Source organism: Moschus berezovskii, chromosome 22 (genome assembly GCF_049115385.1).
Source record: "Moschus berezovskii isolate FMDL1 chromosome 22, NW_MosBer_1.0, whole genome shotgun sequence".
Lineage (NCBI taxonomy): Eukaryota > Metazoa > Chordata > Mammalia > Artiodactyla > Moschidae > Moschus > Moschus berezovskii.
In genome coordinates this window covers 62,557,148-62,584,761 of record NC_142481.1, presented here as the reverse complement: position 1 = coordinate 62,584,761, position 27,614 = coordinate 62,557,148, and the positions used below count along the sequence as shown (strand labels likewise).

General features: G+C 39.3%; 1 protein-coding gene and 2 non-coding genes across 4 annotated transcripts in view; all 3 read right to left on the bottom strand.

Moving 5' to 3' along the window:
- The window catches only part of SF3B3 (splicing factor 3b subunit 3), a 41,951-nt gene that overhangs the window by 12,060 nt on the left and 2,277 nt on the right, over window positions 1-27,614 (bottom strand). For both annotated transcript variants that reach the window (XM_055413171.2, XM_055413173.2), the window contains 14 exons: window positions 26,449-26,586; window positions 24,922-25,248; window positions 23,856-24,028; window positions 23,136-23,277; window positions 20,837-20,949; window positions 19,249-19,386; window positions 18,346-18,449; window positions 15,137-15,302; window positions 14,534-14,629; window positions 12,180-12,252; window positions 6,776-6,927; window positions 6,314-6,469; window positions 2,751-2,906; window positions 2,073-2,216 (listed from right to left, as the gene is read on the bottom strand). In XM_055413171.2, the coding sequence (XP_055269146.2) occupies window positions 2,073-2,216; window positions 2,751-2,906; window positions 6,314-6,469; window positions 6,776-6,927; window positions 12,180-12,252; window positions 14,534-14,629; window positions 15,137-15,302; window positions 18,346-18,449; window positions 19,249-19,386; window positions 20,837-20,949; window positions 23,136-23,277; window positions 23,856-24,028; window positions 24,922-25,248; window positions 26,449-26,518 (2,010 nt within the window). In that variant the 5' untranslated portion in view covers window positions 26,519-26,586. The remainder of the gene's footprint in view (window positions 1-2,072; window positions 2,217-2,750; window positions 2,907-6,313; window positions 6,470-6,775; window positions 6,928-12,179; window positions 12,253-14,533; window positions 14,630-15,136; window positions 15,303-18,345; window positions 18,450-19,248; window positions 19,387-20,836; window positions 20,950-23,135; window positions 23,278-23,855; window positions 24,029-24,921; window positions 25,249-26,448; window positions 26,587-27,614) is intronic.
- Window positions 19,639-19,730, bottom strand: LOC129547387 (small nucleolar RNA SNORD111). Its single transcript, XR_008684064.1, has one exon. It is a non-coding gene; the product is annotated as a small nucleolar RNA SNORD111 (small nucleolar RNA).
- LOC129547388 (small nucleolar RNA SNORD111) lies at window positions 24,559-24,638 on the bottom strand. The gene has a single exon (XR_008684065.1). It is a non-coding gene; the product is annotated as a small nucleolar RNA SNORD111 (small nucleolar RNA).

The window sequence follows — 27,614 nt, the reverse complement described above, 5'->3', positions numbered from 1 at the left end:
CCAGAAGGGAAGCCCCCAAAGACAGTGGCACCTGTTAATTGGTGATGCAGTCCCCACGGCAGCAGTAGTACAGCTGGATGCACCATCCAGAATCAGAAACACGCGCTCTACCCTGGGGGTGAGGAAGAATTATAGTGTGATTTCCTGAGAGGCCAGCACATTGCGTAGGATGGGAAGGAGGAAATTCCCCAAGAAAAATGATCTTGTTTCTTTTTAACAAGCTGTTCAGTTCAGTTCAGTTCAGTCGCTCAGTCGTTGCAACCCCATGAATCACAGCACGCCAGGCCTCCCTGTCCATCACCAACTCCCGGAGTTCACTCAAACTCACGTTCATCGAGTCGGTGATGCCATCCAGCCATCTCATTCTCTGTCATCCCCTTCTCCTCCCACCCCCAATCCCTCCCAATATCAGAGTCTTTTCCAGTGAGTCAACTCTTCACATGAGGTGGCCAAAGTATTGGAGTTTCAGCTTTAGCATCAGTCCTTCCAATGAACACCCAGGATTGATCTCCTTGCAGTCCAAGGGACTCTCAAGAGTCTTCCTTCTCCAACACCACAGTTCAAAAGCATCAATTCTTCGGCGATCAGCTTTCTTCACAGTCCAACTCTCACATCCATACATGACCACGGGAAAAACCATAGCCTTGACTAGACGGACCTTGGTTGGCAAAGTAACGTCTCTGCTTTTTAATATGCTATCAAGGTTGGTCATAACTTTCCTTCCAAGGAGTAAGCATCTTCTAATTTCATGGCTGCAATCAGCATCCGCAGTGATTTTGGAGCCCAAAAAAATAAAGTCTGACACTGAGACGGTTATTAAAAGAAACGTGAGGACTTCTCTGGTGGTCCAGTGGTTGAGACTCTGCTCCCAACGCAGGGGGCCCGGTTTCAATCCCTGGTCAGGGAACAAGATCCCACATGCTTCAACTAAGACCTGACACAGTCAAATAAATAATGCAATGAAATAATGTAAGAAGATAAGCAGATAAAAACTGGACAGTTTTATGCAGATTCTGAGTAGAACCAAAAGTAAAAACATTTTTCAGAATAGAAAAAAAATGGAGAAAATGAGAATATGGGGGTATCAGATGATATTAAGGAACTTAAATTCTGTTAAGCATAATATTAAAGCTTTAAAATACACACACACACTCCTCTGTTATAGCTACATTCTCAAGTCCTTATAGATGACACTATATTGGATCTGCCTTAAAGAGGAAGGAGGCAAAATGCTGATGACTGGTGATAGGTACATGGAGGTTCATTTCATTAGTCTAACTCCTGGGCATGTTTGAGAGTTTCTAAATTAGGAAGTAAAATTAGAAAGCAAAGTTTCCTGGGCTAGGCAAAAAAAAAAAAAAGGATATGGTCAAAACCCCTGACACTCTGTGATTCTTGGGTTCTTGCCTTTCATGCCATGAAGAGCCTAGATGCTCTGACAACAGGGAACACGGAGGAGTCCTTTATTGCTAATGGAGCCCATCATGAACTGTGAGGCCCTCTGTATCCTTGGATTCTGAATCCACAATTCAACCAACCACAGATCAAAAATACTTCAGGGGGAAAAAAAAGACAGAAAATTCCATAAAAACTAAACTTGAATTGGCTGCACATGTACAGCAACTATTTATGTAGCACTTACATTAAGTAAGTAATCTAGAGATGGTTTAATTAAAGGTTATGAGAATATATAAACATTATGCCATTTTATATAAGGGACTTGAGGATCCTGATTTTAGTATCCAAAGGAGATCCTGGTACCAACCCCAAGGACATTGAGGGACAACTGGATTATAGTCTCGCAAACTGCAAACTGTGAAAACCATAAGCGATATAGTTCTGCCCCCAAATAGTCACTGCTAAGCAATTTTATCAGACTCTATAAAACCCTTTTTTCCAGGACTGATTTCTTCTAAATTAGAGCTAAAAGAAGAGGAACAGAGAGCAAAACTGATGACTTTTCCTAAGGTGGGTAACTGAAACACCAGCACAGAAAACACCTGCATTGAACAAAGCAGCCATGAAGCAAAAGGTGCCCTGACCCCAGGAGTGTGAGTTTCTGCGTCTCCTACCTGCAGTCCAATATTCAGGTACAGGAAGCCAATAGAACCTCTCTCCCCCAGCTCATCCTGCTTCTCCGTCCCACCCATTTCCACAATACACAAGGACTCAGGCTGCGCCGGGAGAGCCTGCATGCTCAAAGGCTGCAAACAGTCCTAAAGAGGAAAGAGAAAATAAAATACAGCAAGTGACCAACTTTGGAAAAAACCTACCCAGAAAAATCTAATTCTTAGAAGTGAAGAACAGCTCTTTTTCGTGGACACAGAAAACCTGAAAATGAGTTCTCAACAGGTATGGGGTCACTAGAAAACTAAACCTTAAAACAAGCTCTGGAGAGGGTTGGGCTTTCGCTTTTTTGTAGAAATGGATAATGGTAAAACTAAATAAGCAAAGGGTACCTCTTTAAAGTCATCTAAGGCTCTCTTCTGTAAACATAGTCTTGGATTTTGCTTTTGTTTGTTTAAACTAAAAAAGGGAATCAGGACTTAAGCCAAAGAAAATTTAGTAGTCTTGGATCAGTCATTTTAAAGCACTGCAAAAGATTCCTGAGGTGTGCTGCTACAAGAATCAGAAGCAGCAGAAGTGTCGATTCAGGGCCCGGCACAGCTGATTTCAGAGAGGGACATCAAGAATGGGCCAGGTGCTCAGGTTCGAACTGGAAGATCCTTGAAGTTGAGGGTGACACTCACTGAGGGGTCCAAGGAGATGATCCTGACAGTGTTGTCCACCAGCCCCACAGCCAGAAAGCGAGACCGCTGCTCTCCAGGGGGCACGTTGGCCAGACTCATGCACACCACATCTGCTGACATTTCCTTCCGCTCTGTGTACTCGTTCAGCTGTCCTGACTACAGGATTGAAGAGAGAGAGAGGTCACAGGCCACGCCACCCCATCCCCAACTCCTGAGCCTAGAGAAGAAAGGGGGCTTGCTAAATAAGTTCTTTTTTGCTTCCTCTCACTCTTACTATAATCGATGACCAAGAATTTCTCTACTTGAGGTTCCAAGACTGAACTCTACAGGCAAATGGCAAGCAAAATTATTGACAAGATAATCAAGAGACCTTTGACAAGTATTCAGTTAAGTCGCTCAGTCGTGTCCGACTCTTTGCGACCCCATGAATCACAGCACCCCAGGCCTCCCTGTCCATCACCAACTCCCGGAATTCACTCAAACTCATGTCCATTGTGTCGGTGATGCCTTCCAGCCATCTCACTCTTTGTTGTCCCCGTCTCCTCCCACTCCCAATCCTTCCTACCATCAGACTCTTTTCCAGTGAGTCAACTCGTCGCATTAGGTGGCCAAAGTATTGCAGTTTCAGCTTTAGCATCAGTCCTTCCAATGAACACCCAGGATTGATCTCCTCTAGAATGGACTGGTTGGATCTCCTTGCAGTCCAAGGGACTCTCAAGAGTCTTCTCAAACACCATAGTTCAAATGCATCAATTCTTCGGCGATCAGCTTTCTTCACAGTCCAACTCTCACATCCATACATGACCACGGGAAAAACCATAGCCTTGACTAGACGGACCTTGGTTGGCAAAGTAATGTCTCTGCTTTTTAATATGCTATCAAGGTTGGTCATAACTTTCCTTCCACGGAGTAAGCGTCTTTTCATTTCATGGCTGCAATCAGCACCTGCAGTGATTTTGGAACCCAAAAAAATAAAGTCTGACACTGTTTCCCCATCTATTTCCCATGAAGTGATGGGACCAGATGCCATGATCTTCGTTTTCTAAATGTTGAGCGTCAAGCCAAACTTTTCACTCTCCTCTTTCACTTTCATCAAGAGGCTTTTGAGTTCCTCTTCACTTTCTGCCATAAGGGTGGTGTCATCGCATATCTGAGGTTACTGATATTTCTCCCAGCAATCTTGATTCCAGCTTGTGCTTCTTCCAGCCCAGCGTTCCTCATGATGTACTCTGCGTATACGTTAAATAAGCAGGGTGACAATATACAACCTTGACGTACTCCTTTTCCTATTTGGAACCAGTCTGTTGTTCCATGTCCAGTTCTAACTGTTGCTTCCTGACCTGCATACAGGTTTCTCAAGAGACAGGTCAGGTGGTCTAGTATTCCCATCTCTTTCAGAGTTTTCCACAGTTTATTGTGATCCACACAGTCAAAGGCTTTGGCATATTCAATGAAGCAGAAATAGATGTTTTTCTGGAACTCTCTTGCTTTCTCCATGATCCAGTGGATGTTGGCAACCTGATCTCTGGTTCCTCTGCCTTTTCTAAAACCTGCTTGAACATCTGGAAGTTCACGGTTCACATGTTGCTGAAGCCTGGCTTGGAGAATTTTGAGTATGACTTTACTAGTATGTGGGATGAGTGCAATTGTGCGGTAGTTTGAGCATTCTTTGGCATTCCCTTTCTTTGGGATTGGAAGGAAGACTGACCTTTTCCAGTCCTGTGGCCACTGCTGAGTTTTCCAAATTTGCTGGCATATTAAGTGCAGCACTTTCACAGCATCATCTTTCAGGATTTGAAATAGCTCAATTGGAATTCCATCACCTCCACTAGCTTTGTTCGTAGTGATGCTCTCTAAGGCCCACTTGACTTCACATTCCAGGATGTCTGGCTCCAGGTGAGTGATCACACCATTGTGATTATCTTCGTCGTGAAGATCTTTTTTGTACAGTTCTTCTGTGTATTCTTGCCACCTCTTCTTAATATCTTCTGTTTCTATTAGGTCCATACCATTTCTGTCCTTTTTCAAGCCCATCTTTGCATGAAATGTTCCCTTGATATCTCTAATTTTCTTGAAAAGATCTCGTCTTTCCTGTTCTGTTGTTTTCCTCTATTTCTTTGCATTGATCGCTGAGGAAGGCTTTCTTATCTCTCCTTGCTATTCTTTGGAACTCTGCATTCAGATGCTGTATCTTTCCTTTTCTCCTTTGCTTTTCACTTCTCTTCTTTTCACAGCTATTTGTAAGGCCTCCTCAGACAGCCATTTTGCTTTTTTGCATTTCTTTTCCATGGGGATGGTCTTGGTCCCTGTCTCCTGTACAATGTCACGAACCTCCGTCCAGAGTTCATCAGGCACTCTATCTATCAGATCTAGACCCTTAAATCTATTTCTTACTTTCACTGTATATGCATTGACAAGTATCAGTTCAGTTCAGTTCAGTCGCTCAGTCATGTCCGACTCTCCGCGACCCCATGAATCACAGCACGCCAGGCCTCCCTGTCCATCACCAACTCCCGGAGTTCACTCAAACCCATGTCCACAGAGTCGGTGATGCCATCCAGCCATCTCATTCTCGGTCATCCCCTTCTCCTCCCGCCCCCAACCTTTCCCAGCATCAGAGTCTTTTCCAGTGAGTCAACTCGTCGCATGAGGTGGCCAAAGTATTGCAGTTTCAGCTTTAGCATCAGTCCTTCCAATGAACACCCAGGATCTATCTCCCTTAGAATGGACTGGTTGGATCTCCTTGCGGTACAAGGGACTCTCAGGAGTCTTCTCCAACACCACAGTTCAAAAGCATCAATTCTTCGGCGATCAGCTTTCTTCACAGTCCAACTCTCACATCCATACATGACCACTGGAAAAACCATAGCCTTGACTAGACAGACCTTGGTTGGCAAAGTAATGTCTCTGCTTTTTAATATATTATCAAGGTTGGTCATAACTTTCCTTCCAAGGAGTAAGCGTCTTTTAATTTCATGGCTGCAATCAGCATCTGCAGTGATTTTGGAGCCCAAAAAAATAAAGTCTGACACTGTTTCCACTGTTTTTCCATCTATTTCCCATGAAGTGAATAATGCACCACAAATTTCCTAAGCCAACCTACCTCTCAGGAAATGAAAATATATCAGTTTATCTGACTCAAGGGTAAAACAGAATTCAAATATGGCAGTTAGAGACAAAACATTTCAATCATAGCTACAGTTACACTATACAAGTTGGTCACATCCAGAGTTTTCTTGAGAGTATAATTAAAAATACCTATCCTTCCATATATAAAACAAAATTTTCCGAAACTGAATCAGATTGCAGAAATTAAACACATAGCAAATATCTGGTGGAAAATAGTGTGAAGGTCAGAAAAAGCACTTCATTGCTAAGATGGCATTTCATAACTCCAGTTTAAGAATTAAAGACATGAAAATGTATACCCTCCAACTCCCAGTAAAGGACTTTCCCTCATTTCTCTTTCTTGTGAATATATAATCTAGACACCTGGATTGCAGCTCCCATCTTCACCTCTGAACCCTACACTAAGTCCCACAGTGAACGGTAAAATAACATACAGGATCCATTTCAAAATAGACCAGCTCTCCTCCTGTTAGGGCAATCACCACTTGTCGCTGGTTGACCGCACATTTCACAATTGTTTTCTTCCCAGGAGTCTTCCACTCATTGACTCGCTTGTCTGCTCGGATGTGCCGAATCCCATCAGGATACACCTAGAGGCAGTAAGAGAAAAAACCCTGACTTTAGCCATTTAGTGATTAGTGGTCACAAGCATGACCCTCACATCATCGGATCTGTCAGATCTAGAGGCATTGCATTTGAAGCACCAGTTGGGTCAATAACAAAAAAAGTTTAGGGCTCCCAGGCAAAGTTAACTTCAAAGAAGTTCATGTTTCACAGCGTTCATTTCAAAGAAGTTCAAAGCTCATTAATGTGAACCCAGCAACCAACACCACAATGAAGTGAGAGAAAGGACAAAGTAAGAGAAGCAGGTAAGCAGCTCTCTTGAGAATCCTCACCTGCACCAAGGCATCATCCCCTAACAAGGAACAGGACAAGGTAGGGGTGGTGCCCAGAAACCCAGAGTCAGTCACTTCTTCTACAGTCTCTCCGATGGACAATACCAGTGTGGCATTCACGAAAGACACAATGATGTAGGCATCAAATTCATCTGAAAAGGAAAAAGAAGAAAGAAGTTGGTTAGCTAAGAATTCATTAGCTACAAAGCCAAATGAGACACACTAAGCATTATCTTCAGAAGCCTTCCAAGGCACTTCTTCTATGTGGAGTCATCACACTCATGTGGCAAACAACATAGGATGATCCAAAAGATAATTAATGGTCATAACAGCCTACAGATACACTCTGCTTGCTTAAACGGCTGAACACTTAATAGAGTACACATGCCCACATCTAATACCTTGGAAAACTAATATTTTCCTGAGAACTTTGCTAGAAAAATGCAAGAGGACCAAGTAAGAGGAAATTTTGAATACTACAATATTTTTGTATTCAATTCAATATGTATTGAAGCTAGAGCTTCTTTCAGATGCCAGTCACAATCCATTAAGAGATACTCCCTATAACCAAAAAAGGTCTCCCTCTTTTTCTGAAAGAATCTTACATAAGAACATAAGACCTAATGAATAAAACAGTGACTATTTTAGCCTCCATGAGACAAAGTCATCCTAGGATACGGAGTTGGAAACTGAGAATCCTAGGATGCCCCAATAGGAATGATGTAAGAACACTGGATAACCAGGAAGAGGGGTGGGGGCAGGGGGGAGGTAGCGTATATTGTCAGTCCTTGACCTCTCTAGCTTTTCATATTTAAAATCCTAATGGTTCAGTGGTCACAAGCAATCCAATTAAAATCTGCTTTCCATTTAATAAAATGTATTTGGATAAATAAATACCAATCAGTTCTGAAAAGAGGTCAAAGGCATACAAGCAACCCCAAAAGTTTCTCATGTACATCCCATAGTTAAAAGCTGTCTATTTCCTACACATTCCACCCCACAACATAAAACAATTTGTGTCTGTCTCCCAAACCTAGAAAAGTGTTTGGCATAAAGCTTGATAAATGCTGAATAAATGTACATTCATTTTTTTGAAAGATGAATTGAGATTTCCCTACATTTTAATTTTCTGTTCAATTTCCTCTTCCTGCCCCCTTCACACGGAAAACAGGCAGGCGAGGGACAGAATGAGAAGCAGACAAGTTAGCAGACTCGGGTGGCACCTCACTCTTAGCAGAAGCATGAAAGCTTGCTGGAGCCCTTGTCAGAGCCCAGCACCATAGGTCTGGTCAATCCCACTCACATCAAGGACACAGTTTAGATTCTGATTGCTCCAAAGGTGGTTCTGCTAAACTAAGATTACTAAGTTCACCAGAATTAGTGTTCTTTACAGAAAAGGGGCCAGATGAAAACGAATTAGGTTGGCCAAAAAATTTCCTTCAGGTTTTTCAGTAATATCTTACAGAAAAATCTGAACAAACTTTTAACCAACTCAGTATTACTGGTGTGACCTATAGTAACATTCTGAATTAGCAGGATGTAAAATCAATGTAGTAGATGGCAATCAGTATTTTAAAATATATACATATAGAAATAAATATAATTTATAATTTATTAAGGGTTGAGTACTAAAGGAGATCAATCCTGGGTGTTCATGGGAAGGACTGATGCTAAAGCTGAAACTGCAATACTTTGGCCACCTCATGCGACGAGTTGACTCACTGGAAAAGACTCTGATGCTAGGAAAGGTTGGGGGCGGGAGGAGAAGGGGATGACCGAGAATGAGATGGCTGGATGGCATCACCGACTCTGTGGACATGGGTTTGAGTGAACTCCGGGAGTTGGTGATGGGACACGGAGGCCTGGAGTGCTGTGATTCATGGGGTCGCAAAGAGTCAAACACAACTGAGTGACTGAACTGAACTGTCCTGCAAAACTTTGCTTCAATTACACGTGTGCACTGAATGGGTGGCTGACAGGCAAGAATCACAGATCTTCCCCAATGGGTATAATCTTAATGGCTACACCAGGAATCCAGAGGAATGGTTCAACTTTCAAAGCACATGAAGTAACACTGGACAAGCAGATAACTAGTTTTAAATTATTTCACATGCCTGGGGACACCTTATAAAATTGCTCTGTAAAACTGTACTGTTCATCGTCTTAAAATATTGAGTACAGACATGGCCATCCCTGAAGTGGATGTCTTTACACCTTACAATAAAACCAGTCTCTAAGCAACACCAAACTTGAAAGCTTTACTGCAGCTCTGTTTTTAAACTGGAAATCTCTGGTGTCAAAGTTAACAGGAATTGCTTAATTTTAACATTATATAGTGTCCTTTCCCACGTTCTCAACACTGAAACCTTCTGTCTCAAAAGCTATGCCAGAGGGAATTAAAGCCAAACAATGAAGGGCTAAAACCGGCCAGGATTTCAGCTTCTTCCTTCAGTCAAGGAAGGAGGGTCTCCAGAAAAGAAACCACACATTTTTAACCTACATGCGGAGACTGAGGGCAGTGAGGAAAAGCAGCAGCCTGCGTCCTTACCTTCCTCACTCTGACTCAAGGCCCCAGACTGCTCAGGTATACAAATAAAGAGATGCTCGGTGGTCTGGGTCTTACGTTTGCTGGGCAGTTCAACAAGCAGCAGAGCAATGACTGCTATCTGAAAGCTGCAAATATCCCCTTCCCTATGAATATTAAGCACACTGAGACATCTACCCTTTCCATTCTACAACCAGGAGAACCAGAAGCAGATAGCAGCTCTTGGGTCCTAGACAGGTTTTAGGTGAAAAGCTGGACTTGAGAACAAAATAAAGATTGAGTAAAGGCAAACGCCAATGAACTATGAAGTCTATGTTGCCTTCTTCCAGAGGTTTCAAGTTTCATATAAAGCACTATTAGTTCCTATCTCACTGAAGAATCTATTAAAGAGTATGAGACTGCATCTCTGTCTCCGGTAAGTGGGACTTCTGTCTCAGCACTGCGGAAACAGCCCACAGAAGAGGGGATGCGCCCTTCTTTCTCTTGCTCTAGCACCCCAGGCTCAGCGAAGCCCACGCCAGGAGGAAGAGTAAGTTACCACCGAGATGACCGAGGCCTCCAACACCCCATTCTAACTCCATATTCAGACTACTCAGTACTGTCCTGCCTCAGCCTCACTCGACTCAAAAGAAAAAAGCAGGGGCTTGCTCCAGGGCCCAATATTTCAGTTACACATGGAACATATAAAAACAGCAAGGGAGAGTATGAAGTTAAGATTTTCTAGCTACAAGCCCTTTCGGCTTAATGGGAAGCAAATCAATCCTATGTTCTGCATTCTGTGGGAGAAGTGATTCCCGTCTCAAGACTATTTAACCCACTGGCAGGTGGGTGTGCACATCTACAGTGCATGGACAGCAGACTGCAGTTACCCTGAGAGGTGCTATCAGCGCAGCCTCAATATTTTGCGCAACTCCCTCTCCCTGGGTAAACTCTTAAGACCCCACGGTAGACCCTAGCGATAGGTACACACCTGTGGTGATCAGCACCGTCACCAGCCACCTGTGGAAGAGAAAAAAAGGCTTGGTATTGGTAGTGTGCATCACCAAGTACCAGCCAAGGTTAGTAGTTGCCTGGAAGACTGCAGCATGCGTGGACATGTGCAATAGTAACTTAGTAAATCTGGAAAGAGAAGGAATCGAGAGAACTTGACCTCGTTTGTGGGTAAAAACCCAGATTATAGTTCCTAAAGAGTAAAATTTATCAGGATTTAATAATTTCCTACATTTTGGTATTTAGAGGAGAAAACATTTTAGCTACACGTTCCATCATGCAAAACACCGCTTATTGCTAACTTATCAAACATCACCCCAAAAGCCTTTCCTGATTCTCAAACACATGCCTCTTCCCTCTCCTCTAACCCCTCCTGGCAACACACATGTGCCTTTCATCATATCAGAACACACAATAGTTTTGTATACTTATTTTTTAGATGACACATGCTCTGAGAATAGAATCCTATCTTAATTACAAGGCAGCAGGATGAGAATACTGAACTTGCCCTAGGAAACCAACATGACCCAGATTCAGTCAAATGAACACTGGGTTGAGATTTGGGAGACAAAGCTTTCAGTCTCTATTACTTATGTGCTCTACCTTGAGACAGTCAACAATTGTGATTTTCAGCCTTTTTCAAAAAAAATGAGGGGTAACTTTCCTGCAAGTCTAAATCGATTTTACAATAAAGTTTAATAAGTTAAAACAAAAAACAGACCAAAAAAAGGAGCACACTAGGTTTTATCACAAAGGCTCTTTCTATTCAAACAGTCTAGGCAATTTTCAAGAGCCTTCATATCAACCAGCCCCCAAGCTAAAGATGAACATCAACACTGACCAGTTTATGACCACTTTATGAAGACAATACCAAAACTGGGGAAATCTTTTAAAACCAATCATCCAATAAATACCTTCTCAGCTAAAATGAACCTACTGATTTCCTATTCACTTTTTTCTTTCTACTCATATAGGATTCCAAAGCCCACATGAAGATAAAATTCACTGTGTATTCTATTAATAGAAAGAGGTTTCCCTCCTACACATTTCCCAGCTCCCTTAAACTTGTTCCATACAACCAAAGCATCTAAAAAGCAGGAAGATTTCCAGCTGTTTTCTTGAAAAAGCTTTGTATTCTGGCCAGTTTCACATTCCTGAGGGAACAAGAGGAAAATGAGCTCTAGGAATAGAAATGACCTACAACCCCGAAGAATCAAAGGGAAAATGAGAACTGAGTTTTATTTCTAAGGGACTGAGATTCAGTTGTCACAAGACTTTTTCTGCTATTGCATTAATATGCATCTTCGCATAACTTTCAAAGTTTTAGGATGAGGTGACCATTTTTATTCAGGAGCTCATACTTCCTCTTTCTTCCATCCCTCCTTTTCCACTCACGCTAAAATTCTGCTTCAATCAACCTCCACTTCCCTTAAACACAACTACTACACCTATTGAACAGAATAGTAACAAACCTCTTAATACCCAGAATACCTTCAATTTCACTGTGATTTCAACACAACAGGAGAAAACATCGTAGAAGAAGCAAAAACTTTTCCTTACATCATACCTCTAACACATGGAAACAGTACCTTAATGATGAATATAGTCAAAGAACCGACATATGACAATTCTATCTATGAGACTGAAGTGTGTGTGTACTGAGTATGAACCCTGTGTGCCTCTTACCCATGTGTACAAAACGTACTACGTGAAAGCATCCTGACTGGGAGCCTCAAAAACATGGTGCTGAGTCAAAAAAAGTTTCCAGTATATGAAGTGACATGGAAGTATTATGAATGCAGCCTCTTAAGCTTCTACTGTCAGTGGCACCTGGACCCTCATTTAGACCTCTGGGAAAGGGCTGCTTACCTTCAATGTGCCGACGCACTGTCCAGACGGCATTGGGGTTACCGGGTAGCTCTGAGACAGCCATTTCTGATACCTGACAGGAAAGGAGACAAACCACAGACCCACTGAGCGTGAAACTCAGCTCCTTGCTTACAATCACACTAAATAATACAGTCCCTATAATATAGCACTGCTCACAGTGTACACTGGATTAAAACACTGGAACCAACTAGTCAAACAGAACATTAAGAACCAAAAGGCTAGAGGTACTGTCAATTCCCAAAACTGACTTCAGCAAGCAGTGATGGAACACCTAGGATAGCTGCTGTAGCCAAAGCCAAACGCTTCCTTTTGAGTATAACATGCCTGCATCCTCCACAAAAAGCAAGCATGTGGGAATGAAACAGTCCATCTCAATTAGCATCCTTTCCTTTCCTTTGCTCCCTTAAGGTGAAATTCCATGTCTGTCCAAACAATTCAAATGCCACATCCTCATAGAAAAAAATCTTCCCTTATTTTCTGGGCTGGCAGTCATCTCTCCCTCCTGTAAGTTCTCACAGGAATCACAATCATCACCTCTTAGGACACTTATCTAAAAGTAATCTGAGGAATTGTTTTGTCCTTCCTACTTGATTTTTATGCCCCTTAATGTCAGAGTCAAGACTCCTCTGAATGTCGTATAGACTTTCAAAGGAGAATAAATAAAATATGTAAGATAAACTCAAAATGATCTAGAGGAGAAAACAAGGTGTGGACTAAACATTTACCTGTCTATAAAATCCTTGCAATTTTTCTGTAAATCTAAGACCATCTAAGATAAAAATTTTAAGTATTTTTAAATGATCTAGAGATAAAAAGCAAGGCAGCCTATCATATTGTGCAACTGAACAGTGGAACTACATTTTACAGGAAGAACTCAAGAATATATATGAAAGGCATTTTATCCTTTTGTTGGTTTATCGATGTAATGGTAGCAGGAGTACCTGATCATGGTACAGGAGAATCTTGGGAAACTTCACAATCAATATAATGTAAATGTCAAGTACGCTACACTATCTGACAGTGACTCTGCTCAACTGAGACCATAATCTAGCTGAACAAGATTCAACAAATAGATACACAGGAACAAAGCAATGTCCAACAATTTAAAAAATATTTTTGCATAACAGATTTTTAAAAATAGAATTAGAAAAAATTAGGAGGCAGCAGAGGACTCAAAACCAATGATTCTTCATCAGGTTCTTTATCTCCCAACACCGTACACAAAGTTTTGTTATACATGTATGCATTTTTTTGTGTGTGAGTGCTTACTTTCACCAGGTGATCACTGGGATCCAATGAGCAGCAAGTAACTTATCAAGAACTGTTGGTCTAAATTAGGTTCAAGTCATTGAAATTTTGGTGACTTGATGAATATTTGGGCAGTCAAAACTTTTTAAATCCCCTAAGATGGCAATATTAATAGCTAACATTTATTGAACAGTTACTGTAAGCCAGAACTTGACCAAGTGATTCATCTGCATTCTCATTTAATTCATACAGCAATCCTTAAGGCAGATGCTATGAAGCCCATTTTATAGAAGAGGAAACAAAAGCTTAGTAACAGCTATTAAGTAGAGCCAAAATTCAAAACAAAGGTCACCTTGTCTGTGTTCCAATAAAAATTTACAAAAAACAGGCAGTGGGCCTCTAAGAGCCTGAAGTTTGCCAACCCCAACTGCTAAAAGTTAACTGCCATAGGAAGATTTATTTTATTCCTAATAAAATCAAGCCCAGGGCTTGCTAAAAGGCATCAACACAAGAACCATAATGAGAAGAGGATATGGGATTTGAGAAGATAAATTTGAGTGTCCATTTCACCTAAAAAGTCCAACAACAAAGGATTCATTAAATTAATTCTAATCCACCCACTGTGGAGGTATACTGCAAAAACATTAAAAACGGTATGACTTAAAAGCATATAGTAATAAGAAATAAACTTAGTAAGATATAAATATATACATATACTGTATTCAACACAGTTAAAAATGTAAGTATCTAAAAACTATGCAGAAAGATCAAGACTAAAATGAGATGCAGTAAAATGTGCCATGCAGACTTCTCAACCTACACATTGTGGCGAATGAACCTGGAACTAATAGGTATTTTTCTCCTTTGATATACATTTGCCAAATTTTTAAAGTGCCTATTGTGTTAACATGTTAAAGATTAAGAAATTTAAACTGTAATCTTTATGGAAACAGGTGAAGAAGGAAAACATTTTTGTTTCATATAAACATTGAATACATCTTTGATCTCATCAGAATAAAGCCTCAGGCTGCTTTGCTAACACTTCCCTCCAAACCCTGCATATGATCTACAAATTCCAATCTTACCTCAAGTCCATGCCTTAAGACTCTCAGAGATGACCGCGGTCCCCTACCACAGGCCACATATAACTGGGGAGTGTCTTCATTGGCCAGATCAGCTATCTGCACAAAGAAAAGGGGGGAAATGTCTACTTATGCTACTTCCCCACACACAAACTGGATTATTCTCAGGGGAACAAACCACTTTTTCAGTTTATTAGGCTTAAATATTACCACGGGCCCTGGGCATATGGAGTGAAAAAAAGACCCAATGACCCAAAAAGCAAGCAGTTTGAAGCAGCAAGTTTTACGAACAAAAAAAGCTTTTATCAGTTATTTGTTTTGGTCACACAGCACGTGGGATCTTAGTTCCCTGACCAGGGATGGAACTTGTGCCCCCTGCAGTAGAAATGCAGAGTCTTAACCACTTTAAGCCCAAGGATTTATGTAAAGCTTTTTAAACCCCCAACTGCCTTTGGCTGTTTCACCCTTATACCCTGGCGAGTATACAGACATGCTGCTGAACCTCTTAGGCTATGAGGTTAATTTGAATTAAAACTTTAAACTGATTCATATTCAAAAACAGTTGGTTAGCACTGCTTATTATGGAGTGACTGGAAAGATCCACACCTGGCAAAACAAAATGGGAGAGAGGCTGTCCAATTCATCAACCAACACAAGGTTTTTCAGAGGTCGTGGCTGAAAGAAGAATGTGTCTCCTTCTTCCAGAGGCATGGCAGATGAAAACTCAGGTTCTTCATCATCATCTCCAAGATGTGCGATCTGGTATAAGTAACTGGGGAGAAGCAAAGATTTCAGGTAAAATATTTTCTGTCTGATGTACATTATAAATATAATTAACACCTCCAAATGTTATACATGAACCAAATGAGATTAACTGTGATAACCATTTCATGATGTATGTAAGTCAAATTATTACACTGCACACCTTAAACTTATACAGTGCTGTATTTCAATTTTCTCTCTGTAAAACTGGAAGAAAAAAAGCCAATAAGCATTTAAAAAGTACTTTTTCTGAAGATGTCTGCCATCAACATAACGCTCATAAATCACTTTAATATTGAGTTGCCATCTACAATTTTGAGATCTCTGCTTATTGACTAGGGTTTTCTGTATCTTTAAGAACAGGGTACATACCCAAAAGAATTTAAAACAAAGACTAAAACAGATATTTGCACACCAGTGTCCAATACTGCATTACTGTCAACAGCCAAAAGGTGGAAAGAACCCATTAACAGGTAAATACTATGTGGTACATACATATAGTGGGTTACTATTCATAGCTAAGAAGAATACAGAGCTGACACGTGAACTCTGAAACTATGCTACATGAAATGAGCCAGACAGAAGGGTAAACGTGCGTGCACTCAGGTCCCCAGTGCTGAGGGACAGGGCCATGAGGAGCAACTCCTTAATGGGCACACAGGTTCAGTCGGGAGTGATAAAAAAAGTTTGGAAAAATGGTATACAACACTGCAAATGTAATTATTGCCACCAAATTGAACATGTTAAAATGACAAATTTTACGTTATACATATCTTACCACAAAAAAGAGATAATAGGTGCTAAAAAATATAAATGTTTAAGACCTATTTATTGATAAAGAAAAATATTTATTGTTATTCACTACTGTATAAAAATACATAGCTAACAAAACACTAAACATTATCACTTCTATACAAACATTTACATATACATATACATAAGTATACAAACATATATATACACAGGAAGGCTACACACACACAAAAATGGTATCTTTGGGCAGGATTATGAAAGACATTTTTGCTTACATGCACTTTTCTAACTTTTCTACAATGGAAATTCCTTGTTAAGAAAACTAAAAAATTAGAAATGGGTGAAAATACTCCTAACAATAGGCTAAGTTGTAAAAAGTGAGACAAAACAGGTATAAATTGGGGAAAGGAATACTAAAAAGACAGCTGGAATAAGCTCCATGAGGATGAGTTAAGGACATAAAGAAAGGGAGCACTGTAAAAATGGCAAAACTGGAACAGAATCACAGAATTTTAGACAACATTTTCATTTTCATCACACAGAAACAGCATTAGATAAGTCTTCTGCACGTGCTGGCAAAACCTGAACTAGAAAGTAAGAAAGTAGCATCTCATCTCATAAGCAATCTGGAGTCTTCAATACTGGTTTTAAATTCAAGGCCAGAGTAGAGTTCAGACTTAATTAACTCATTTGTCTATGTTGCTACTGCTGCTGCTAAGTCGCTTCAGTTGTGTCCGACTCTGTGCGACCCCACAGACAGCCTCCCACCAGGCTCCCCCGTCCTTGGGATTCTCCCGGCAAGAACATTGGAGTGGACTGCCATTTCCTTCTCCAATGCATGAAAGTGAAAAGTGAAAGTGAAGTCACTCAATCGTGTCCAACTCTTAGCGACCCCATGGATTGCAGCCCACCAGGCTCCTCCATCCATGGCATTTTCCAGGCAAAGTCCTGGAGTGGGGTGCTATCGCCTTCTCCCATTTGTCTATGAAAAGCCATCAAAGACTGTAACATCAGTTCAGTTGCTCTTGTGTCCGATTCTCTGCGACCCCATGAATCACAGCACGCCAGACCTCCCTGTCCAAAACCAACTCTCGGAGTTCACCCAAACTCATGTCCATCGAGTCGGTGATGTCATCCAGCCGTCTCATTCTCTGTCGTCCCCTTCTCCTCCCGCCCCCAATCCTTCCCAGCATCAGTCTTTTCCAGTGAGTCAACTCGTCACATGAGGTGGCCAAAGTATTGGAGTTTAGCATCAGTCCTTCCAATGAACACCCAGGATTGATCTCCTTTAGAATGGACTGGTTGGATCTCCTTGTAACATAGGGATGAGGAAATCATTTCATCAGGGTTGTGTCTTGTTTGCTTAAAGAGATGACCCTCTATAAAGGTTGAGTTTTACAGGACAATGAACTGAAATAAGGAACTAGGAAACTAATTCAGACCAGTACCACAAAAAAGGAATAAAGTAATAAACAACTTGACTTTCAAATGAAAGCTGTAGAGGCCAGCAAAATCGAGACTCAAGTTGCTGGAATTGGCCCATAAACATTAACAGAAATAGTAAGGACGGCAAAACCAAGACATGGCAACTACCTAAATGTCCATCGTCAGACGAATGCATAAAGACATGGTGTATATATATATATACATATACACACAACAGAATACTACTCAGCCATGAAGAACAAAATAAGCCATTTGCAGCAACATGGATGCAACTAGAGATTATCATACTAAGTGAAGTTAAAAGGAGAAAGACAAATACCATATAGTATCATTTATATGTGGAATCTAAAAATATGACACAAATGAACCTATTTATGAAACAGAAAGAATAAACAACAAAGGCCCTGCTATATAGCACAAAGAACAAAATTCAACATCCTAAAATAAACCATAATGGAAAAGAACATTAAAAAAAAAGAAATAGTAAGGTTGGAAAGATTGGTGATATGGCTGGGAAGCTGCTGTAGGTACTAATGAGTTTCAACTTCAGACTTGTACAAGTGACATGTCTATGTCTAAATAGTTCAGCAGGTATTTATTCAATGAAATGCCCAACAAAAAGTTCAGGAGATCACTTCTAAAGCTACTTTTTGCAGCTATCCACAGGTATTGATTTAAGCCACTAAAATAGAGAAAGTCATCAAGAGAAAGAACATAAAAGGGAAGAGAGCAAAACTTTTGTTCTGAAGGACGTAAAACATTCTCAGGAAAAGCTACAAGGCCTTAAAACTACCTCTCTTTCGCCAGTTTTTATAGTAACCAGGGTGAAATGGGATAATAAAAGGACTACTCACTGGTTTCCAAATTCTGATGCTACGAAAAGGAAGCCTGTTTTAAGCACACACATGGCAGCAGCAACAGGTACAGTATCAAAATACTTGAGCCGGATCTCAGTAACCTGGAATGGAAAGAGAAAGATTCTAGTGTGCAGACAAATGAAGCCACAACATGGAAGACAGCCCAATATAATAAGACAATGTAATAAAACAAAGTGGCAAAAAAAATCCTGTCCTTCACATCCACACCAGGAGTCAGCACACTACAGCTCGCAGGCTAGCCATGCAGTGCACATACTCCCGATGGCTGCTTCTATGCCCCAATGGCAGAGCTAAGTAGTGGAAACAGGGACCACACGGCCCACAAAAGCTGAAGATGTTCACTACCTGGCCTTAAGAAGAAAAAACAAAAACCCAAAAAACTTGCCAACTCTTGAGCTAAACAAGTATCTAAGAAATTGCCCAGTGCTCAGTGCTCCTCCATGGGATAAAAGTGACAGATCTCGTATATTGCCAGTTTTCAGGAGACATAAGAGAGCTTTCTCTTGTCATTCACTAGAAGCAGCATTACCCATTCTCACGTTATACGTAATCAGATCAAAAATCTGTTAACCAGAGGGAGAAAATTTATTCATATTCTAATTCTAAACTTTAAAAACTTTAACCCCTTAAGCAGCTACTTTTTAAGGCATTCTGCTCCCGTTTCTTAAACTTGTAACTATGCTTTCTATCTAAAGAGAGTAGTTGAAATGAACAAATGGCTTATAACACCACTCTATAAACCTTAGATAACCATCAGTTTTCAAAATAAGGTTATTTAACTAAAATTAGGGTGAAATTGAAGCAAGTTTTATCAAATTAGACTAATAACAGCTAACATACTTTTTCATTTTTTTCCCTCCTCCTCCATGGTCTACTTACCATATCTTCATCTGTCTCCAAAGTGATCTTAAAGATATCTCCCTGCTCAGTTTGAGCCAAAAAGAAGAACATCGATTTGGTCTTATGGGTGGCAGAGCAGACAAAAATCATTCCTCTTTCAGGGTCATCTAGGTCATTCTAGCAAAGTCAAATACACAATCAACATCTTAGAAATTCGGATTTCTTTTCTGGAATTCAGCACCTTACCAACAAGGATCAAACAAGCTACCAAACACCTAGAGGCACCTGGAGTCTCTCCATGCAAGCTGTGACCCAGAGCAGCTTGCCAGCCACAGGACTATATAACACAATAAACAGAAATTCTTGTCTACTATAAATACATAATAAACCTTAGGTTTAAAAAAAAAAAAAAGCCACAATTACACTCTACAGCCTGATCAGATTAATAAGGCAAAAACTATCTCCAGAGAAAAATGTCAGAGAAGAGACATGAAATTTTAAAAAATCATCATTTCAGGCTGGGAATAAGACTCTTACACACTCACAGTACTATCCAAACCACCAACATCATCCCCCTTCTGTATCAACTTGCCTGAATCCCAAAAGGCATCCCCCTCAGCTGGATTTTGTTTCTTTTTAAGTGTTTCCAACATTTTGTATTTCTCTCAAAGACAAAACATGTTTTATATTTCTTTGTAGTCCCAAAGTCAAGTACAGCACCTGGCAGCCAGGTGCTTAATAAATTTCTGATCAACTAAACTTAATTACTTAACACCACTCCAAAAATTTAACTTGCTAATCTTACCAGATTTTCTAAAATTGATGGAGTCTTACTCAAATACCATGTAGTAGATAAACTAAGTACTAAAAAGATTTAACCCCAGGACCTATAAATTAATATTAAAAAAGATAAATAATTTGGGGTGAAAAGAGAGCTTGAGGAAGCAGAGATCAATGAAGATTACCCATGTGCTACTGATAACTGAAGCTGGGTACACAGAACTTCATTATAATCATCCCTCAACATCTGCAAGGGATTAGTTTGAGGAGGCCCCAGATACCAAAATCCACAATACCCAAATCTCTTAAATAAAATGGGGTAGTACAAGGAACAGTCATAAAGTGTCATGATCTCTACAACTTATCTTCAAATGGTCTTGCCTAAAAAAAAACATATACAAAAGAAAAGGCCAATGTAGCAAAGCAGTAGTAATGAGTGAATCTAAGTTAAAGGTATACAGAAATTCACTGTTTGCTCCTTTTAGATTTTTTCTATGCTGGAATGGGGTGGGGTAGGGAAGAATCAAAGACAATTTATCTCCAATGAATACACCTGGATTCTTCAAACTAGAAACTTTCAGGAATTTCAAACTGATAATGTTCCTAGGTTCTTCAAGAATGAAAACTGTATCTGCTTTTTTAAAAACTTAAGTACAACTGACTTAAAATATCATGCTAGTTTCATTTCAGGTACACAACACAGAACTGTGCTGATTTTCAATTTTCTTTCTCAGATTTTGTTTTGTTGTGCTAAAATACTTTACTGACTTTATTAAAAACACTTAACAAAAATTAAGTTCATTTCACAACATAAATACATTTTCTCTTATGGTAAACAAAGACCTACCCGTCTCCTGGGAATTGGACACCGGATATCCGGTTGGTCACCGAAGTTCTTATAGGTAATGTAGTTTTCGGAGCAGATCAGCACTCCACTTGGACCATCTGATCCCCCTGGAACTGTCAAGAGAAAACAAAAACCAGCAATGATTTGACATAACTATGAATTTAACCTTCAATTCCTTCTCTCCTTCAGCACAACTTAAAGGTGCCTGAAGGTGCTAAACATTCAATGTGTTTCTTTTCCCTGAGAGTTACACTTGACAAGGATGGAGCACCATTTGGGTGATCTCAGCCTGTCCAGATATCTAATAAAGCATCTAAAAGTTTAGTTTCAAGCCCAGAACTCAGTTCTCAGCTTCGGACCTATAATCCAACTGCCTACTGGACACTCTTACATGGTTATTCCATAGCAGGTTAAAAATGAATGCATTCATAAACCACTGCCAAGTTACAAACCATCTCCTGGGTTCTCAACCTTAGAGAACACTGCCATCAACCAATTGACCAAACCAGCAAAAAGGATGCCATCCTTCAATTCTCTCCTCTCCCACATTGGTTCCACCTCTTCAGCAGTCCTCATGCTGCAAATCTCTTTTGGTTTAATGGAAATGCTTCCTGGCCTTACTACCTTCCATTCCATTACCAAAATGTAATCAAGTGATCTTTCTAAAACATTCACCTCTATCAAGTCATTATTCTTCTGCTTCCTCCCCACCAGCTCTTTACCTTCAATGATCCAACCACAATGAGCTTTCAGTTTTCAATGAACCATGTTTTTTCCCTGCATTTGGGCTTTTGTGCATTGTTTCCTCTGCCCACAACAGAAACTCCTCCTCCACCCCCACTGCACCTAACTCCTAACTATTCCTTAGTCCTCAGCTGAGAGCACTTCTTAAAACTTTCTCGAATGCATTGCCTTCCTTTTCCTAGTTAAGAACCGCTCCTCCACGCTGTCATGGCATGTGGCACACTCTGGTAATTTCTGTGTTACTAGTATGTATTCACCATTATACTCAATCTTGTATAAAAGGAAACACCACAACCAATTTTTCACCACGCAGTCCCAGGGGCCAGCAGATTGACTTTGCACATAGTGATCATAGAGGTTCAGTAAACATTTGTTTAATGAATGAAATCCTTGTAAATGAGAAGTATCATAATACATTATAACAAGTAATTAAATATAATCTATTTTTAAAAATCCTTCTGCTTAATATATAGTGTCTTCCTAAGATTTAACGCTCAAAGACAAGTGCTATTTTATATTTTTCTTCTCCAAAATCCTACCCAACAACAGACATACTTCATTTTAGACATCAAATGCAAAAGAATCAAAACAGAAAGGACTGGATCACCATCTGAGATAAGCCTGACACAATTTAGATACCACAAATATAGCTGTCCTTTAGTCTTTTAATATTAAAATTAAACTAATATTGATTCTTCATGGTGAATCTCTTTGAGCTCCTACAAAAATCTTACTTTGTAAACCCGGGGCAAATTCCTCAATGTATGGCAAAACCAACCAATATAATATTGTAAAATAATTTGCCTCCAATAAAAAATAAATTAACTACAAAAAAAAAAACAAAAACACAAAAATCTTACTTTGCTATGATGCATATAAAACATTGTTGAATCTGATTTGCTAAAATTTAAGATTTTTGCATCTACCATCAAAGGATAACTAGGCTGCAAATGTTTCTTATTACTGTCCTTCCCCAGTTTTGGTATGAAGTTATATTAAGCTCTGAAAAGTGGTACAACAGTTTTTATTCTTTTTCTGATCTCTAAAGAAATTTTAAGGTCCCTAAAAATTTTGAACCTTAAATCTTCTGAGGAAAAGAAACTGTTGATTATTGTCCCAATTTTTTAAACAAATGTTGGTCTATTCAGGTTCTTAATTTCATCTTCTATCAATTTTGGCGACAGTTTTCAAAAACATTTCTATTTAATCTAGGCTTTCAAACGGAAGGACAGTTTAATCTTGTTTCATTCATAACATCTTTCATAGAGTCAGATTTTGATTTTTGTAATGAGAGTGAAAGATTGACTATAGTCAAAACACCAGAACAACCAACAGAAATCAATACTCCACACTGACTGCTCTTTTCTTCTCAACCCCATTAGAAGGTAAGAGTTAACCACCACATGAATTTCTAACCTCCCCAAAACATAGACAAGGTACTCAGGTTTACTATGAATAGATTATAGTTTCCAAATCCTATTAAGTAAACACTCCTAAGTCTGGGAATAAAATGGACCAAGCAAAACGGTACAAAGCAAATCTAAGAAAAAAATACCTGTAATTAGGAAGTTTCCATGTTCCTCCAAAGGCTCACTGTATTTTCGGACTACGTGATTTAAACCAAGGTCTAACTCATAGAAAGTAAGCGTCTGCTGGGTATTAGCTGCTGCTTCCCCAGTTGGATCATTGTCTGCTTCCTAGGTAACAGTGGCACAAAGACTAATCAGTACCATAAAATCAAACTTTCAAAGCTGGAAAGTAAAAGAGCAGATATATGTACATGTGTAACTGATTCACTCTGCTGTACACCTGAAACTAATACAACATTGTAAATCAACTATACTCCAGTAAAAATTATTTAAATAAATGAACAAAGCTGAAGAGGGCATTAAGATTCTTCCAATTCACAAACCAGGAAACAGAGGTCCACAGACGCCAAGTGCTTTGCCAAAATTCACACTAAGAAATGGCAGAATGGGAGCAAGAACCCAAGTTTTCTATTTCTGAGTCCAGAAAACACTGCCTTCCTCTCAAGGGAAAGAATGGTATGTCCCATCTTTCACTATCTCCCAATGAAAAAATATCCCAAACACTACTTCACCTCTTTTTTTCAGGGAGTTTCCCCAAGAAATACATGTTTACACAGGGGGACTGTTCGAACCAGAGCAAAGGCGCTACCACGTGGTCAGGTAAATGCTGAGACGCTCCCAAGTGTTTCAGAAAGGCATTTGGAGTATAATAGTAATAAAAATAATCGTGAGCAAGTAACATATACCTCATAATCCATTTCCAGACAAGCAAACATTGGATTTTCAAATCCCACATCTACTCCAACTACGTGATACACTAAAGTGTTTGCTTTGTGAGCTTCCAGTGGAGATGAAATGGTAAGTCGGGCTGCAGCATCTCTGTTCAAGATATACACCAATTTCTGTTTCTCAATGGCACCTGTGGATGGAGACAAAAACATAAAAAAACTCCAGATAATGAAAAGACAGGCTACAGAACAGATAGATTTATATCACAATTATTTTCTAAATGATAGCCAGTACTAAACTCTATAAGTGCATTAACTTAAGATTTTGCTAACATTAAAACTGACAGGCGCAAAATTTTACCCTTCTCGTCCTAATAGGGATTTTTTTTTTAATTTAGCAGTGTTGAGCCTTAGTTACAATATTCAAGATGTTCGCTGCAGTAAGAGGGCCCTCTTTAGTTGCAGCACGGGATCTCTTAGTTGTGACATGTGGGATCTATTTCCCTGAACAGGGATTGAACCCAAGTCTCCACTAGGAGCTCAGTCTTAGCCACTGACTACCAGGGAAGTCCCATAATAGGGATCTTAATATCCCCTAACTTTCCAAAAATTTTTATCACAAACTAAACAAAAATTCATAAAATTGCCAGCTTTGTTCTCTGAATTAGATCTAATAATTTTGTGACTGGTCACAGAAGCTTGCCCTCTGATCAATATGATCAAGCCTGATCAGATATGCAGAGTTTTCTTCAAGAGATTTATCAGAGAAGAGACATGAATGTAAATCATCACTTCAGGCTGATGAAAGCAACCACACTCTTTGCCTAACAACGTGAAAACTTTCAGCTTAGTCTTTCTGGTACAGTTAAAGAAACCAAAAAAGACCCATTTCCAGTAAAATAAGAACTAGAAAAGGCATGCTACAACTTTTCCCATTGTTTTAAAAGAGAAAAGCAACTTTAAACACCCAAAATGATACAAATTTTATCCAGGTGATTTCTTGGTAAACTACCAAGATCACAGCATTGCTATTCTGAACTGAGCTTCTTTAAGAATCAAAAAGTCAATAGAGTAAGTCACGCACTAATCATAACAGCTCGCCCTTTGGGATCCACAGCTAAAAACTGGCCAGGAACAATGCGGCGGCATCCACTCTTGCCAAAGGTTTCTTGGTGAATCTTCTCAAACATATTCTTAGATGGCTGGTATTCCAGGATAACAATCCGACCTGAGTCACTGCCAACCACAATGTAGTCTTTCGTGCCACCTGTCAACCTGAATGCCATGAGCGACCGGATGACACCAAATACTTCCACAGTTAATAGAGTGTGCACTTTGCCAGTGTTGGGATCAGGGCGAAGCAGCTCCAAGATCTTTCCTCGGGAAACAACAATTTCCTGTTGTTTGGTTCCTGAAAAACACAAAAAATAAAGATTATGAACAATAAGAACTATTCCAAAAAGTAACCTTCATGGATCAAAATGCTACTACACATAAATACAACTACATGAGTTGGAGGCTTAGTATTTTAAATTAATTTATTCTACTTTAAAAGGTCCTTTTTCTAGAATTTAAAATATTTCACAAAAGTGCTATCAAACAAAATCTTTTCATAAATGATCACGCAAGCTTTTTTAAAAACTTCTTTTAATTTTTCTAAGATTTGCCATCAATAAGCATAATTGGGAGCTGTCTACAAATGATATTAACATATAACATTTAGCATATAAAATTTAGCGTATAAATATTTAGTTATAGTAACGTATAACATTTAGCTTCGTAAAAATAAAAATTACCAAAGACTCTTTCTAGTCCATTTTTAAGGCTATTGTTCTAAGAAACCGTATTAGCTTTTTGTGCAGTTAGATGAAGTGTCCCAAAGAACTTCCAAATTGCTATCTAATATATGCTGGTTCTTTCTAAAAAGCTCACTAGCTTTCAAAATTGCAATCAACACCTCCAAATGCATAAACAGCCAATGTGGACCCATCTCTCCCTGCTACTCATCTCCACCCTGATGAGTTTTCATCATCTTCAAACGTTGAGAATAACCAATTTCCTCCTTTCTCACACTCTCTGATCTCAAGTAACCTGCTATCAATGTTACTGTTGTTTTCTCTGCTACCCAGGATGCAAACTCATATTCTTCCATCTATCCTCACTGCCCCAGCACAGGTCTTCACTACCTAATGCCTAAATGGCCTCCTATCCTACCTGATATACCACGCCTACCTATCCCAATCCATTCTCATTTGCTCAATGCCCAATCACTTATCGAGACACCTTCTTTTCTAAAAGTTCTTTGGAAATGAAATAAGATCAATTACTTTAGAAACTGTAAAGCATTACGTAAGTTACAATGTTCTCTAACAATTAAAATTTTTTTCATAATTTTTTACAAAAAGGTCTGATGTTGAAAAACCAATCTGAAACATAAAACTGTTAATATTTAAAATGTGAGGAATTCCCTGGAAGTCCAGTGGTTAGGACTCCTCACATCCACTCTGGGGGGCACAGATTCAATTTCTGGTCAGGGAACTAAGATTCAGCAAGCTGACAGGTGCAGTCAAAAAAAAAAAAAAGAAACACACAAAACTTTACAGGAACTTACCAGAGAAGTTGCCATGAATGGCAAAGCTGATGCCAGTGGCTCGCTGCAAGGTCAAGTTGTACAGGAACATGGCAGCAGTAACAGTGAGCAACCCACAACTCCACAATTCAGACCTCAGTTATACCAAGTCAAAGCAAGCTAAGAGCACATAAAAGCAGAAAAATATCAGCTGTGAACTTGTTAACAGATATTTCTGTATGGGAATGTCTAGTGAAGACAGCAGAACCAGTAGAGTAAGGCTTACTGAGTAAAAACACACTTATAATTAAGAGTGCTTTCTATATGCAGGCCCGATGCTACTATACACTTTGCTTCTAACCTCACAAGAAATATATAAAGTACATGATATTACACTAATCTTACAAGTAAGAAAATTAAGCTAAGAAAATAAATTGCTTGAGGTCACATGTAGTAAAAAACATTAATGGTACTCTGTACCATTAATGCAACAATGTTTATTTGACTTTATTGTCATGGAAACGAAGTAGGTCTATATTTACTTCTATTTGAATAACTTCTACTTTCACATGGTTCAGAATTCAAAAGCACAGCAAAAAGCTCACTCCACCCATTCCCTAGCTATTCAGTTTTCCTTCTTGGAGGAATCAATTTCACCAAGTTATATCATTTCTTTCCAGATATTCTCTGTATGCACAAGAAGAAACATATTAATACTATATACTATGCCTTCATTTTTAACTAAAGATCATTGTACACTTACATTATAGCACAACTGATTTTGTTTTCAATCATTTTACCTATCTTGGACATAGTGACAAAAAACTTTCTCATTTTTATTTTACAGCTATGTATTAATACAAGGATAAGTATTCCATCGAATGGGTATATATAAGAATTCACTTAGCTAAAACCCTACTGATGAACATTCAGGTTCTTCCCAATCTCTTACTAATCTGAATATTGCTGCAAAGAAAAATCTTCACATATAAGTCGTTTATATGTGCATGACTGTATCTCTAAGATTAATTCCTAGAAGTGCAATTGCTGGACTGAGGGACTTACACATTTGCAATTTTGATAGATAATTGCCAAACTGCCTTTCAAAGAAACTCTGCCAATTTACATCCCCAGCAACATGAGTTCCTAATTTTCCACAACCAGACTTTTGCTAATCTAATAGATAAAAGTACTTCACCTGCATCTCT